Source organism: Thermobia domestica, unplaced genomic scaffold (assembly GCF_964235325.1).
Source record: "Thermobia domestica unplaced genomic scaffold, izTheDome1.hap1.1 HAP1_SCAFFOLD_467, whole genome shotgun sequence".
NCBI classification, from domain to species: domain Eukaryota; kingdom Metazoa; phylum Arthropoda; class Insecta; order Zygentoma; family Lepismatidae; genus Thermobia; species Thermobia domestica.
The window spans coordinates 43,023-57,358 of record NW_027656177.1 but is presented as its reverse complement, the minus strand read 5'-3'; the positions used below and the strand labels follow the sequence as shown (position 1 = coordinate 57,358).

General features: G+C 35.5%; 1 protein-coding gene across 1 annotated transcript in view; it reads right to left on the bottom strand.

The window, feature by feature from the left end:
* Positions 1-10,464: 10,464 nt before the first annotated feature.
* The window catches only part of LOC145676907 (hemolymph lipopolysaccharide-binding protein-like), a 30,315-nt gene continuing 26,443 nt past the window's right edge, over positions 10,465-14,336 (bottom strand). The window contains exon 4 of the mRNA XM_081747677.1: positions 10,465-10,803. Coding sequence (XP_081603803.1) covers positions 10,640-10,803 — 164 coding nt within the window. The 3' untranslated portion in view covers positions 10,465-10,639. The remainder of the gene's footprint in view (positions 10,804-14,336) is intronic.

Genomic DNA, 14,336 nt, shown 5'->3' with positions numbered 1-14,336 from the left:
ATATCAAGATAAATACTCCATCCTCTATACATTGTGGCTAATGATCTTACTGATTTGGACTTTTTTCTCGCATAGAGTAACCATTATTTTGCTTTTAGAGTCCGCAACACCATTCATAATTAAAAAGCATTATTATCATTCCTATCAGTATAGTTTATCGTTAATTAAACCATGAGACCTGTGTTAGTTGAAACAATCATGACTTAAGAGGCCCTATCACTGCGAAATTAAAATACCGCTAATTTTACAGTAATTGTGTGAGATCTTCTAATAGATTAAAGATAACCGAAAAGTGGAACAAGGCCTCCCTAGACAAAGTTATTTTGCATGAGTTACCGTTATCACGAGTCACCTAGTAGCTTTCCGTTTACAGTTATTTAGAAACGCAAACATAAATGCCGATTTTCTAAATGGTTGGAAATCGAAAGCAGATAAGTAAGTCGTGATAACGGTATCTCACGTAAAATAATATTGTCTAGGAAGGTGTTGTTCCACTTTTCGGTTATCTTTAATCTATTAGAAGATCTCACACAATTACTGTAAAATTAGCGGTATTTTAATTTCGCAGTGATAGAGCCTCTTAAGATAAGTTCCTCCAGAGGTGGACTTCCCGTAAACGGGGGCGGGGCAGGGTGGAAAGTAATTATGCAGAAAAGTTAGCACGATAGAAGGATTGCCACGTGAGAGGAGAGAATTTCGTAGCTTTACTGGTATTTCTCACACAGCCGACCACCTTAAATCGTATGTGGTTGAAATAAACATAAGGTAAATGTGCCAGTCCTCGACCACCTAACTCATTTTCTTATGGTCCTTAATCGTTTTTCACTCAATGGAACAACTTAGGAGGATGCAAGTAGCTCACATATGTTCCTAAAACTATATTTTATCTATACTTTATTCAAAACTGAGATAATTTATGCCATTTATGTAATATTAGTCGAAGGAACACCAGTAACTGATTTCTTTTAGTGTTCGACCATTTTTCGTTAATGTTCGACCGCCTACTGTTTAGTCATCGACCACTACTTGGTTAATGTGTTTTTAATTACAGTACAGGGGCGTCATTTAGAGGGGGCAGGGAGGGGCAATTGCCCCCCCCCCCATGAGTTTGAGATTTCTATAGATTTTATAGATTTCTATAGATTCTGTTTTGCGTTTTTCTGAATCGACAATTTTTTAACACTGTTCAGAAGATCGTATTTCTTCTGTAGAAAGCCCTTTTGCTCATATTAAGGAGCCAGTTTGCTAATTCCTCTTCTTCTTTCTGTATTAGGTATGGTTCTGGGTCTATTTTTCGCTTTTTGGGACTGTGACCATGAAATTTATCCATCAGCGTCACCCGAGGAATTCCATAGATTACTGATGCCTTTCGTATGGAGCGTTTTTTTTTTTTTTTTTTTTTTTTTGACAAGCCTCTAGAGCTTTTTGTAGAACCTCGTTTGAATAAGCTGGCAGTTTAAGCTTAGGCCTACTCACTCATTATCTCTGAAAGAAACAAAACTTCTTAAGGACATGGAAGGAAAACAGACATATTCCAGACGTAAGCTGATAGTTGCTATTCCGCTAACAATATTTAAATGTGTCCCACGAATAGCTAGAATAGTGTAGTTCAGTATTAAACGAATTAGACCAAATATAATAAATTTATTATTCAAATGAAATGTCATACCCTAACAGTGCCGTTAATTTTCCATGAAAATGTTGGGAAACTACATGAATATTCAGTTACTTGAATTTCAATTTATTTTATGGTCTTTAGGCATCTACGGTTCCGACCGAGATAGGGTGGGGGAGAGGATGTTGGAAGTTAGACGGCCAGGGCCTATTTTGAAGATACCATCCCAGCATTTGCCTGGTGTGACTGAGGAAAAACCCGAAAAAACTCAGTCAAGATGGTCGACCGCTGGAATCGAAACGAGGACCTTCCGAATGCTAAGTTCGAAATGCGAAAGTTCGTCTCAGCCGAGACATTAAACCTGAATGCTCCTCGAGTCAATTGGAGGTAATCCAATCCCGACAGGGACACGAACACAGAAATATCGAGGACAATTAAAAACACCCTTGCTCTTGAGAGGGATTCGAGCCCTCAGTGGATTGCCTCTTCACCATTACCACTGAGCCACGGCCATTAGGTGAATATTCATGTATTACCGGTAAGACTCAGCAGATGATTATACAAATGTAAATTGATCACTGAATTAGTGTTTGAATCAAGAAATTCTGCGAGAAAATACAAACGCAAAGCATGGACGGACAGTGAGAAACAAACAGCTAATCTTCGACCAGTACAAATGTATTACGGAAAGTAGTGGTCGAACACTAGTAAATGTTTTCGTATTCCATTATAACTTCAGAATTGGTAGCTAGGAACTCATTTCATGCAGATGAATCGAAAGTTAGTAGTTATTGATATTTCTACATTTTTTTTAGTGCTCGACCACCCTGTGGTCGAACACTAGTTAACAAAGAATATTTCATAAGTCAGTGTCCGACCACTACATTTTATTGGTTTATTCTTCATACCTGACAGTTATCACTAAAATTTAATTACTAAAATGTGCTCTACAGTTCCATGTAACAGAATAATATGTGCATTCCTTACCTGGTGAGATAAACTATGGAAAAGCACGAAAAACAGGGCGCTGTCGTTCCCATTTGCAACAGATTAAAGTTGTCGAAAATTCAGTGCGTCTTCCGTAGGATTGGCTATTACCGAATGCATGCGCAATCTATTTTGACAGGATCTTTGTGATTGGTTCAGTAAAAGCTGCAATTCAATTATAACGGGAAAACATGCTTTTTTTATCGGAAAATAAGCCTAATACAGTGAAACCTCTACTAACGGACACCTCTATAAAGCGGACACCTCCCATAACGGACATATTTTGTAATCCCCAAACACTGTAATAGGAAAAACCATGTTGACAAACCTCTCTAAAGCGGACACTCTCTAGTACGGACACGGACAGTCTTTTCTGTCTCTTATAGGTATTATTTACCTCCATATTACGGACACTTTCTCTAGAAACAAGTTGAAAAATACAGAAAAATACATTTTCAGAAATGCATATATATATCACCAAGGAAACATTGTAATAACATTTTTCCTTGTCAACTGGCTGTTCAGAAACTCAGATGAAGCGTCTTTGTTTAACAACACCTTCATATCCTTTGCTTGTATTCCACTCCCACCCAACCTGTTTTAGAATCAAGTGATTGACAGTTGTCTGCCATTTGGGATGACACGTCATTTTACTGTTTTGCTGGAATCAAGCAGAAGACATGTTTGGTAATTTTTGTTCACGTATTCGCATATTGTCTTAGTGCCTCTATTTGTAGACGGAAGCAATAAGGTGTAAGTTGTTGTGAGCTTTCGAAATGCCACGAGAAGCACTAATGTTAAAATCGAATTGATTGAATTTTCGAAGAATACTGAGGTGTGCGAAGGATAGCTGAAAATTTTTGTATCGGTAAAACTCAAGCACCTGAGATCATATAAAACCTAGACAAGTTAATAAAGTTGTGGTGTGAAAATGACAATGAAAATTGTGTCTCATTGCTTTGAACAAAGTTGGTGTGCAAGTGAATGTTTTTATAGAGTGCGGAATGAAAACAAATCCTGTGTTAGAGTCGATGCTAAAAGCTAAGAATTTAGAGGTAGCAACAGAAATGAATGTTTCAGATTTCAAGGTCTCGAACGAGTGGTTAGAGAAGTTTCGGATTAGACAAAATTTCTTTCAAAGCGATTTGTGGAGAATCCGCAGATATCGACATGCCCACAGACATAGAACGGTTTGATAAATTACCTTCAATAGTTTGTAATTACATATCACCTTATTTACTAATTTATGTAAGAAAATATCGAAACCTCTCTAAGACGGACACCTCTCTCTAGCGGACAATTTTTGATTCCCCACGGCTGTCCGCTTTAGAGAGGTTTCACTGTATATGGTTTTAAAGTGAAAAGTGGTCGGCAACTAGGGGGTGGTCGAAGACTGGCACAACCACCCTAATTACCGTGGTTGCTAGCTTTCTGAAAGGAATACGGGTCTAACATAAGGCGTTGTATGGCTCATGTTCTGTTTGCGCTACAAATTTAAAACTTGTCCGGTATTCATAGGAACGTTTTCTAGTGTGACAAACTTTTTTCTTTTTATTTTCGTTCATTTTACAAAATGCTCCCCAATATGAAATATGTAACGTTATTATAAAAAGAATAATAATAAAACATGTTTTCATTAGGAATAAAGGAAAAATTTTGATATCAATAAATTACACATATTCATTACAGTATGATGATTGTGATTAGTCTTATCTCCAATACGTCCTTCACACTGAGAGTGAAATTTGTAGAAGTGAAATTAGATACAGTTGTCATTGTAAAGTCAGTAAACATTGTGAAAAGCCAACAAGTTATCAAGAAAATACAAGAGGCGGAGTGAATTTTGACCTTACCTAACCTTGGTTAATATAGTACAGACTGTACAAAAAATACTACTTTCCGAAGGAGAGCGACAGCTGTTAAAACAGATGGCTTCGCTTCTTACATAGACCCGTTGCAGAAAAGGAATACAAAATACCAAACAAAATAACAAACAAGAAGAACTTCGTCATAAAATTAATACGATAATGCGTTTGGGAACACTGCCAACAACTCTGAAGATGTTCAACTCATCTGTTTGCACTTTGGAGGTCAAAGACAAGGAAAGATATTCAGATTGTACAGTTTCTCTTAGTCTGAGATAACAAGTAAACTGGTAGACAATTATCGTAAATATTATTTCTCCACTTGCAGTTTTTAACAGATCAAAGTAAACAACGTCTTTTCTTTCTCTTTTTATCGTATATTGTCATTTTGTCATTTAATTTTGTCGTATATTGTCATGAGCAGGATCCAAGATATTAACAGTCGACGTAGAAGCGGAGGGGGAGTGTATAGTTCACATATTTAAATATACATAGCAATTAACAAATGTAAGATTAGGGATACTGCTAAACGTAGTTTACCTATTAGTTACATGAATTTCATATTTTCTTATTTTCTTTTTTTTTTTTTCACTTACTCAACAATACCATTTTATTTATTCAACTGAAGGACGACAGATCATGAAGATAATAGGGAAAAGAAGAAACAGCATGGTAAGCCATCTGATTCGGCACTCTGATTGGATCACCGTATTGAATAGAGGGAAAGGCAGAAGGAAAACCAGGAAGAGGAAGATCAAGAATAGAATATTTAGATCCAGTTACGAAAAAGATACCTTATCAAAGTGTAAAACAGCTCTCCCAAGGGAGAGAAAAGTTTTAAAATTTCCATGTTGCCCACCAACGTATGGTTGAGGTGAACAAGAAGACTATACGTTTCGGCAAATAGCTATTCTGACCTTAGGCGTAGGTCTCTTAGAAAACTATTATTGCTTGTCTAATTACATATATCACTATTAATTACTATGTTTATCTATCCATAAGTTATGCACTTCCAGTACTATTTTACAGTCAGTTTATTCTGGTATCACTGGAATTTCGTGTCTCATGAAATTAGGAAAAGATGCGACGCCTCTTACTGATCGTAGGAAGTTGTATATCCAACAAGATGAGTTCAATTTTACAACATAATTTCTCAACCTTCTTTAAGATTGTGTTTGTTTGTAACCAATAAGTGATATAGCCTATAATATACATCCTACACTGACAGAATTTAGCAGACTTGAATTAACCAAAATTCAGTTGTTAGTATCCGAATTGCTTGCTAATATGTAGCACACTGAGCTCTCGCTTACTACAACCAAATACCATTCGGCTAATTAACGTTCGTTCACTAATCTTCATTCATTGACTGATTCAGCTAGGAACTTAGTTAATCGAGTACATATAAGCCATTAAGGTAAAATTTAAACGGAATTACTAAGATTTGAACAACCCACCCACGGATCAGTAGGATCCCGCCTTAACATTCTTTGCTCCACTAAGGCAGTTACGGCCATTCTTTGCGGAAAATTTCTCATTTCTCGCTTTTTTGCTAAGAATGTAATAGTGGAAACAGCTTCGATCATTTCGAAATAGTTAGAGCCATCCTTCCCAAGCCAATTTGTTTGAAGCTTTTTACGTTTCTTTCATGTTACATCAAAGGTTTTCATACATTCGAACCAAAGCCCATCGTGTTGAGAGGGATTTTATTAAGCGAGTGAATTGGTTAAACTATTTTCGCCAATTTTCTCGGAAATGAGTAACTCAGAAATAGGTTAAAAAACCAAAACATGGGTTAACCGAATACTGCTCGCTTACTAGTTACCAGAGAATTTCTTCCAAAATAGTCTTTTAGACAGAAATTCGACTACAACAAACCTGGGTTTTATTTAATCCCTACTTAGCAAACAAGATAACTCGCTCATGGCTAAGCGATTTGTGTACGCACCTTTGGCGAGTGAGACCGCGTTCGATTCCCGGAGAGCTCATGTGGTTCGTATTCCACGTTAAGTTGTAGGTCCACTTCTCGCATAGCCTCGTTGCTGCAAGGGACTTTAAACTGAAAACCAAATCAAATTAAAACCCACTTAGCAAGAGAAAAATTTTCTCAGTGTACTGAATATGAAATGCTACATATGAACTTATTGCAGTATTACACGTGTTAGTTACTGTAATTAATTTGCAAACCTCTGGCAATCGTATCACTATATTCAAACACCTGCTGTAAGTTATTAATGAAGAAGAATTTTCTTTCAAAGTAAATTCCCCAGAATCCCCCAGGCTTTCGCACTTGATCATGCTTGTACACCACAGAAAGCCCGTAGAAAAGCCAGATTGGAAATAATTTACTTTCCTGGGCCTGAAGAGAATGTATACATCAATTGATTTATTATGGTAAAAATGGATGGATTGATATCTATTTTGACCACTGTTTGAAAGGACATTTCGGTGTGGAATCTTTCTATATAAGTAAGTTTAACGTATACAACAGGTTTACTCCAACTAATAGTGACCTTAATATACTTTCCAGAGTCTGAATATTTCTATTGGCTCTACATAAACAGTGTTCACATTGACTGATTCAGGAATGACAAATCTATTCTATTAATACTAAATTTTCCCAGTTCTGAAAAGTCCTTTCCAGTTTAGAATTGCCCGTCAGTTTCCGGAGCGTGAAAATTTCAAATTATTGTATTAGACAATGTATTTATCAATCGATTTAGTATGAAGAAACAAATTGATTAACTCATATTTTCTTCACTTCTAGTTTGCACTCAAAATTTACTTTTCATGGTCGCAAGTTATCTGGTTTCTCTGTCTACTCAATATGCACATCGTTTTATTCACGGCAGAACAATTAGCCCGCCAAAATCCAGGAACATTGAACATGAAAATTTATACAAGAAAAAATTGTACGACATATGATGGATTTTTAAAAGTAAGTCGCTTTTGAAATGTCAGTGAAAACGCAGATTTAATATCACAAGTTTAATTCATTTCATTACAGGTATCTACTCGAAAAATATATGGACTATAAAGAATTTGATTCTATTAATAACAATTTGTAGAAAATATTATTTGTTCTATTACCATTTGCGGTCACGCGTCGCGTAGTCCTTAACACCTTGCCTTTGATGCAAGTGGTCCTGAATTTGATACTACTGATGGAGACACTTGGTCAAAAAGGTGTGAAAGCCTTTCCAGGTCAATCAACCCTTAGTAAGGCTTTCATGATTTTTTCTCATTGACACTAGACAATGACGGGATGGTACCAAACATACAGGTCCCAAACCATCTCCTTTCTTCCCCACTTCACCGAGTGATGTGATCACCGAAGAGTGTGAGGGCTATAATGGCCATAAATGCCGGAAGTTCAAAAATAGTCTGTAATTCCTAATTCCTATTGGTATTTAAACAAAATAGTTCAGATCTTTAGATCTTCAGTTAGAATGTTTTCTGCTACTGTTCCCTTAGTTTTTGTTTGATTGGAGTTAGTGCCACTTTTCAGCACCGAGGCTGTATGAGACAAGGACCTACTGTTTAAGGCGACATCTGAAACAACATAATGCTTTCAAATTTCAAAGCTCTCGATCTGGAAGTCGAATACACACCCATGCATCAAAGGCTCGCGAGCTAGCCACTAGACTAACGGAGAGGGCTTTGACTCTTAATGGTACCACTGTAGTTTATTTACACACGTTGATCTCTGAGTAAAACGGCTTTCATTTTATTATGGGAAGAATGATCCAGCACAATCAGAGTGAGTCAAAAGCCAAGTTTCATTATGTTTTCTTTTCTCGTTCGGATCTCTCGCACAAGAGGAAATGACGGATATTTACGAGACGAATTGGGTGAAAAATAACTCACCCGTGATTCTAGTATTAATCACTGATTTATCTCACAAATGATTCAAAATTAAGATACTTTCGTGCATTGTACGTTCTTTCGTACATCGTACGTGTTAACCTTAGATAAGATGAAATTAGGGCATCAACCTTCTATCTACTTTATCTAGTGATATGGATTGCCACCTCGCTGTTACTATTGATTTGACAACTAGGTGTCGCGGAAAAGACTTATTTATGTACATAGCCTGTATGAGCTCCATGCAATTCAATCCTCATACTTAGGTACATAAATAGACTGAAGAAATGAGGTTCAATATTCCAGGTATCGACAAAAAGTTCCTTAATTATAATGAGTTAAAATTCCACATTTAAAGTAGCCTAAGATGTGTATTTTCTTTCTTGTAAAGTATCAATTTATTATTATTATTATTATTATTATTATTATTATTATTATTATTATTATTATTATTATTATTATTATTATTATTATTATTATTATTATTATTATTATTATTATTATTAAGAACATACTCAGCTTATCCTGAAGATTTGCTACTGTTCGTCTTCCGATGTCCGAGGTCTCATCTAGTGTAGTTAAATCAGAAATTTCTCAGTTATAATATGTGTATCAGTGTTTCATCCAATCTTCTCGATTTCGAGAGGAAGAAGGCTACATTTATCACCTACACACTACACTTATATCTTTAGAAGTTTTCGGGAATTTCTAAAATTTTGGGGGAAACTTTTTCCCTAACATGTGTGTATAAAACTATTTGCGTGTATAACTTACTTTACATTGTGTAGAATGGTTTATACCAGGGATGCAAATAAGCAACAAAATTTTACTAGCCCAAGAGAAAAGCTACTAGTCCACATCCCAATCGTATTTTGTATAGGCTGACCAGACGTCCTCTTTTACCCGGACATGTTCTCTTTTTCAGACTCTATGAAGGCGTCCGGGGGGATTGTGTAGAAAATAGTCAAATGTCTTCTTTTTTCGGGTTTGTTTATGAACCCTAATATTCATACAAATGAACACGTTAAAGAAATATATTTTTACCTTATTTTTGTCAATATTAACAAAATTCCAATCTTTTCTTAAATGCCGGTAATTTAGCAGATGGAGAACAGGTATCTAGCAATATTTGAGTTAAATACTTTTCTGAATCAAGAAATAAAGATTGTTTCTCAGAGTTACAGAAAGTTGCTGATTGTTTTCTCATTGGTTAGCCATAATGCTAGCGTTGAAAGAGTGTTATCTTATTATGGACAAAGTAAAGGACTAGATTATCTATAAAAATAATTTAAAGTATTGTATGTGTGTAGTATAATTTTAAGGAATATCCATGTTGTGAATTCCTTTTGAAAAATAAACAAATGTTAGGGGAGATAGGAGCATCAAAGAAATATGATACAGACAAGGGCGCCCATGTTGTGGTTTCCAATGGGGGCAAGTATAAGCAACGTTTCAAATATAATTTCAAATTTTGCTGTAACTAATGTAAAAATTCTATTGGGTTTTCGATATTCCCAAGTACAATTTCCTTTTAGGGGGAGGGACCAGCGCCCTACCTTTGCCCCCCGCTGATGGGCGCCCTTGGATACAGATAAAAAAGAAAGCAAATCCAATTAAGCATGAGTAATTTGTATTTAAAAAAATCATTGTCGAATCGTTTTAAGTTTATTACAGTAATATTTTGTACCTCAATTAAGTTTTGTACGCATCCTTACCGTTCAACGATTTTTGTTCATAATGCCAGATTTAAGAAAGGAATATGAAATGTATTTCTTAAAGCTCTTAGAATGTCTGCTTACATTATATATAATTTCTTATCCCTTTCAGTGTATGATAGTTTGTTATATTGCTTATTTGTCTTACAACCACCTCATCAACTTGAAACGATCATAGGCGACGCCCTAAGTCCACAATAAAGATATTACAGTAATTATTATAGGTATAGATATATTATTTCTGTCCACGTTATTTTAGACAAACGTCCTGTGTTTTTCAAGTCAGTAATCTGGTCACTCTAGATTTGTATAGTCTTTATTGTTTAGAAACTCTCCCGCACCGATGAACCACTCACCCCGGGCGAGTGGGTGAGTGGTTATTTGCATCCCTGGTTTATACTATCCAAAAATCTTGTGATGCTGACTTAGTTCAGAAAAGAACTTTTATTACTGTCAAACATCCAACTTTCTTCCATGAAAAACTAACCTTGTAAAATGAATTATTTTGATTTAAATATAACAAATCTTGTATTTTTGTTCTTCAATACACATTGTAAGATAATATCAACTTTTTCATTACAGTTTAGTGTCAGTTACCAAAGTTCATATTCACAAATAAAAGAAGTTTTGGCTTCACAGGGGTAGTCATTGAGACCCCCATTACGATGTATTGTGCCACAGTCTTCCTTTCCTAGGTGGTCGTCCGGTTGACCTGGGTGGGACCATCTGGTGAATCCAGTTTCGCTTATATGTTGTCCTAGATAGAAAATAATGAAAAAAAAGTCAATAATATTAGTACAATTATACGTACGTACCTATGAGAATAAGAAAATCAACGTTTACGTAGAGGGTAAAATTCATGATTGAGAAACGCAGTATAATTTCCACAAACAACAAAACAGAGAGCCTTCATGAAAGACACATATTTTTGAAAAAGAATACTGTTTTAACAAGTTGATTGCTACTACAAGTTGATGCCGCATTTATGATAGTAACTGTTTGAGGCCTGATATTCCTATGTGGGTTTTACTTTATATATATTAACGTATACAAACTAGTTGTTTCGTTTCCTAAATGTTGCCCTCTACTTGTAGACTGGCTTCATAAAGCAGTAATTGCACATATCTGAGAAATGGTTGGAATTAATTTACAGATTCACTTTTGCACAATTTGTTTATAGTTAGTTGCTATGGTTGTTGTACAGCATACTCGTACTAACCAACATACACTGTTAAAAATAATTTCTTAAATTTGAGAAACCGTTTCTTATCTATGCAGCGAAACAGTATTTTCTTAGAAATGTGATTTGGCAATTCTCATTCACCAAGAAAGTAACAGTATATTTTCTCTTTCCACTTTATACAACCTCATCTACTTTTCTTCATTTCTCATTAATGAGAGTTTCAAACACTTGTTTCTAAGAAAAGATGTTCTCGGTGCACAGAAAAGAAATGGTTTATCAGATTTAAGAAAACATTTTTAACAGTGTATTTCATGATTTTGTTGGTTAAATTTAATTATTTGCACGTCTTCATATTATCAGAGAACAAAAAAATCTCTGTACAAAATTTATAGTGGTCATGACACCCCTATGTGGGTTTCACTTCAGTTGTTCTGGCTTCTAAATGATGGTCTCTACTTGTAGCTGGCCTCACAAAACAGTAGTTGCTCATATCGCATAGAAATGGTTGGAATTAATTTACATATTTGTTTTTGTACACTTCGTTTACAGTTTTGTTGCTGTGTTGTTGTACAACATACGAACCAACATATTTCATGATTTTGTTGGTTAAATTTCAAAATTACACTTCCTTACATTATCCGAGAACAAGGAAAGAAGGAAGATTGCACGAAGTTTGTAGTGGTCAAAGTTGTCAGTTTTGTATATATGTGTCTTGTCTACAACATCAATGAGCAAGAAGCAAAAACACTTCGTGAAATATTAGATCTCATGACTTGGTATTGTAAATTTATTTTCCTTGGTCACGGTACTCAAAAGCAGGTCTCAAATTTAGATTGTCGCTCGCTTGTTTTTAAGATTCTTTGTTTTACTGACTTAATAGCTATCTTCAATCATATTTGGCCACACTATGTCATGGGCACATTTTATCCATGGCAGCCAAACTATACAAAAAGAAACGTTTAGCTAATTGTTTCCGACTGCAAAGTGTGAGACGTTTTCGAAAGCTTTCATGAAATTATACGAAAAAAAAAAATGAGTAATCGTTTTTATCCCCAGTCCTTATGCGTGTCATGTCGAAGAAAATGAAATCTCTTTGAGCACTACCCGCTTAAAGCACTTTCTTACCAACAGCAGTCTTCTGTTAAGGATAAATAAAAACTATTTTCATTTTGTCTTGATTTTCAAAAATGAGAGACTCACTTATATTTTTCTTTTTCCATTGGCAAACGAATAAGATTATTGCATTCATGGACAACCAAAATGATTAGTTATCGTTGTATGACTCTCGAACTAAGAGGAATTATATTAATTGTACTTTTATATTTTAAAAAGTAACAATTTCAATAAATAAACCTGACATTCAAAACTACTGAAATACCTTCTATATAACAACTCATAATAATTAATTAATATTATTTAATAATTCTAGTATTTCTTGTATTTATACCATTTTCGCTGGTCTAGTGACTACTGAGTGCATGTAATTGGATCCTGTATTTGATTTACGACGTGAAGGCATTGAACGTATTACTGCGCTTCAGATTTCACCTTAAAGTATGCGTCTCATACAGCCCCGATGTTGAAACAGGACGCTAAACTTCAACAGTAAAACAATAAACAATACTTCTCGCGTTCCTTACATAAATATATGGATCAGGATTATAAGTAATATAAAGCTGATCATCAAAATAATGAAACATATGTAGCTCCCAACAGAATGAGACAGAAAGTATCACTGAAAATCCGTGTGAAACATCGGCCAAAGTTAATGGTAAGTTAGGTGCCGTCTATAGTATATCAAATCAATTAGAACAGAGTCGTCTGTTGAAGCACACACAGTCAGTCGGTGGTTATAAAGTGTGGAAGATTCAAACATGTTAAATTGTGGCTTACAGTTAGTTGGCACAAATGTGTTAAAAGTGTCAGTGTGTTAGACGTATCGCAAGGAACGGTGTCGAAGGTGCTTACAACTTACAAAACTCACGGCAAAACAACATAATCACAGACTCAGGACCAGATAGTACATTTTCTACAATGAAGTTTGAAGAAGTTTTAAAAGTAGTTTCAGTAAACTACTGATTTCTTTCTTACAATATGTTCTAAGTTAAGATATATACTGAAAACAATTGACAAGAAGAAAAATTTGTTGGCATGCGTTTACAGTGCACCTCCACAATCTCTAGGCAAGAAGTTACCATTCATTGTATTCTTTGGTTGGGAGAACCACAGTCGTCTCGTAGCGGACTAATTAATTTTTTATTCTCGATGTACATTTATGTATCTCACTACCTTTTATTTCCTACATTTTCCAGCACTATTTGAATTATCTATCCTGCTATGATATAAAAAGTAGGCCTACATACTAAGTTTCATCATTTATTAACTATGTAAAATATTAACATTTAGAGTTCAACACACATGCACTAACGAGGGAACCTATCCAAGTGTAACTCTGACTTCGAGTCGAGACTATGGCTGTTCGATACATTTTCCCAAAAGAACATAACACGAAAAGGGATACATCCTCGATCGCAACCGTTGGGAAGATATAAGCGTGAAAAGTTAGAAATTGAGCTCCATACTATACATTACAAAGCCAGACTCCGGGTCAGATTTTTTCGGAAACGGTCGGGTAAGGAAACTCAGTGAATACAGATCAAATTTGTGTGGGGAGCCTAGCACCTTTTGAATGAAAAATTTGTGTCTCTGAGGCACTCGCAAGGTGCCAGGCGGAGTCCAACTCAAAATTTGCAAACGGAACCGGGGGTCAAGTAGCATCTTATATGAAAGCTATTGTTAAATAAAACAAGATAGAACAAATCTCAACTCTCTACGATAACCCTGTGCAAAAGGGCAACTGGTCAAAATGTCAATACAAAAAATGAAATGAAATGAAATTTTTGAGTTTTACGTGTCCCGATTATGCCGGTTAGGCTAAAGGAGACGGTGATAATGAGTAATGAATGAAATGGTGGAATGAAGAAAGTGGGAGGAAACGGAAGAACGCCAGGAAACCCACGCACATGGTTTTTGTCCGCCACAAGGTTCACTTGGCAGTGGCTGGGATCGCAGCCAGGACCCCAAGCACCAGAAGTGAACGCTCTACC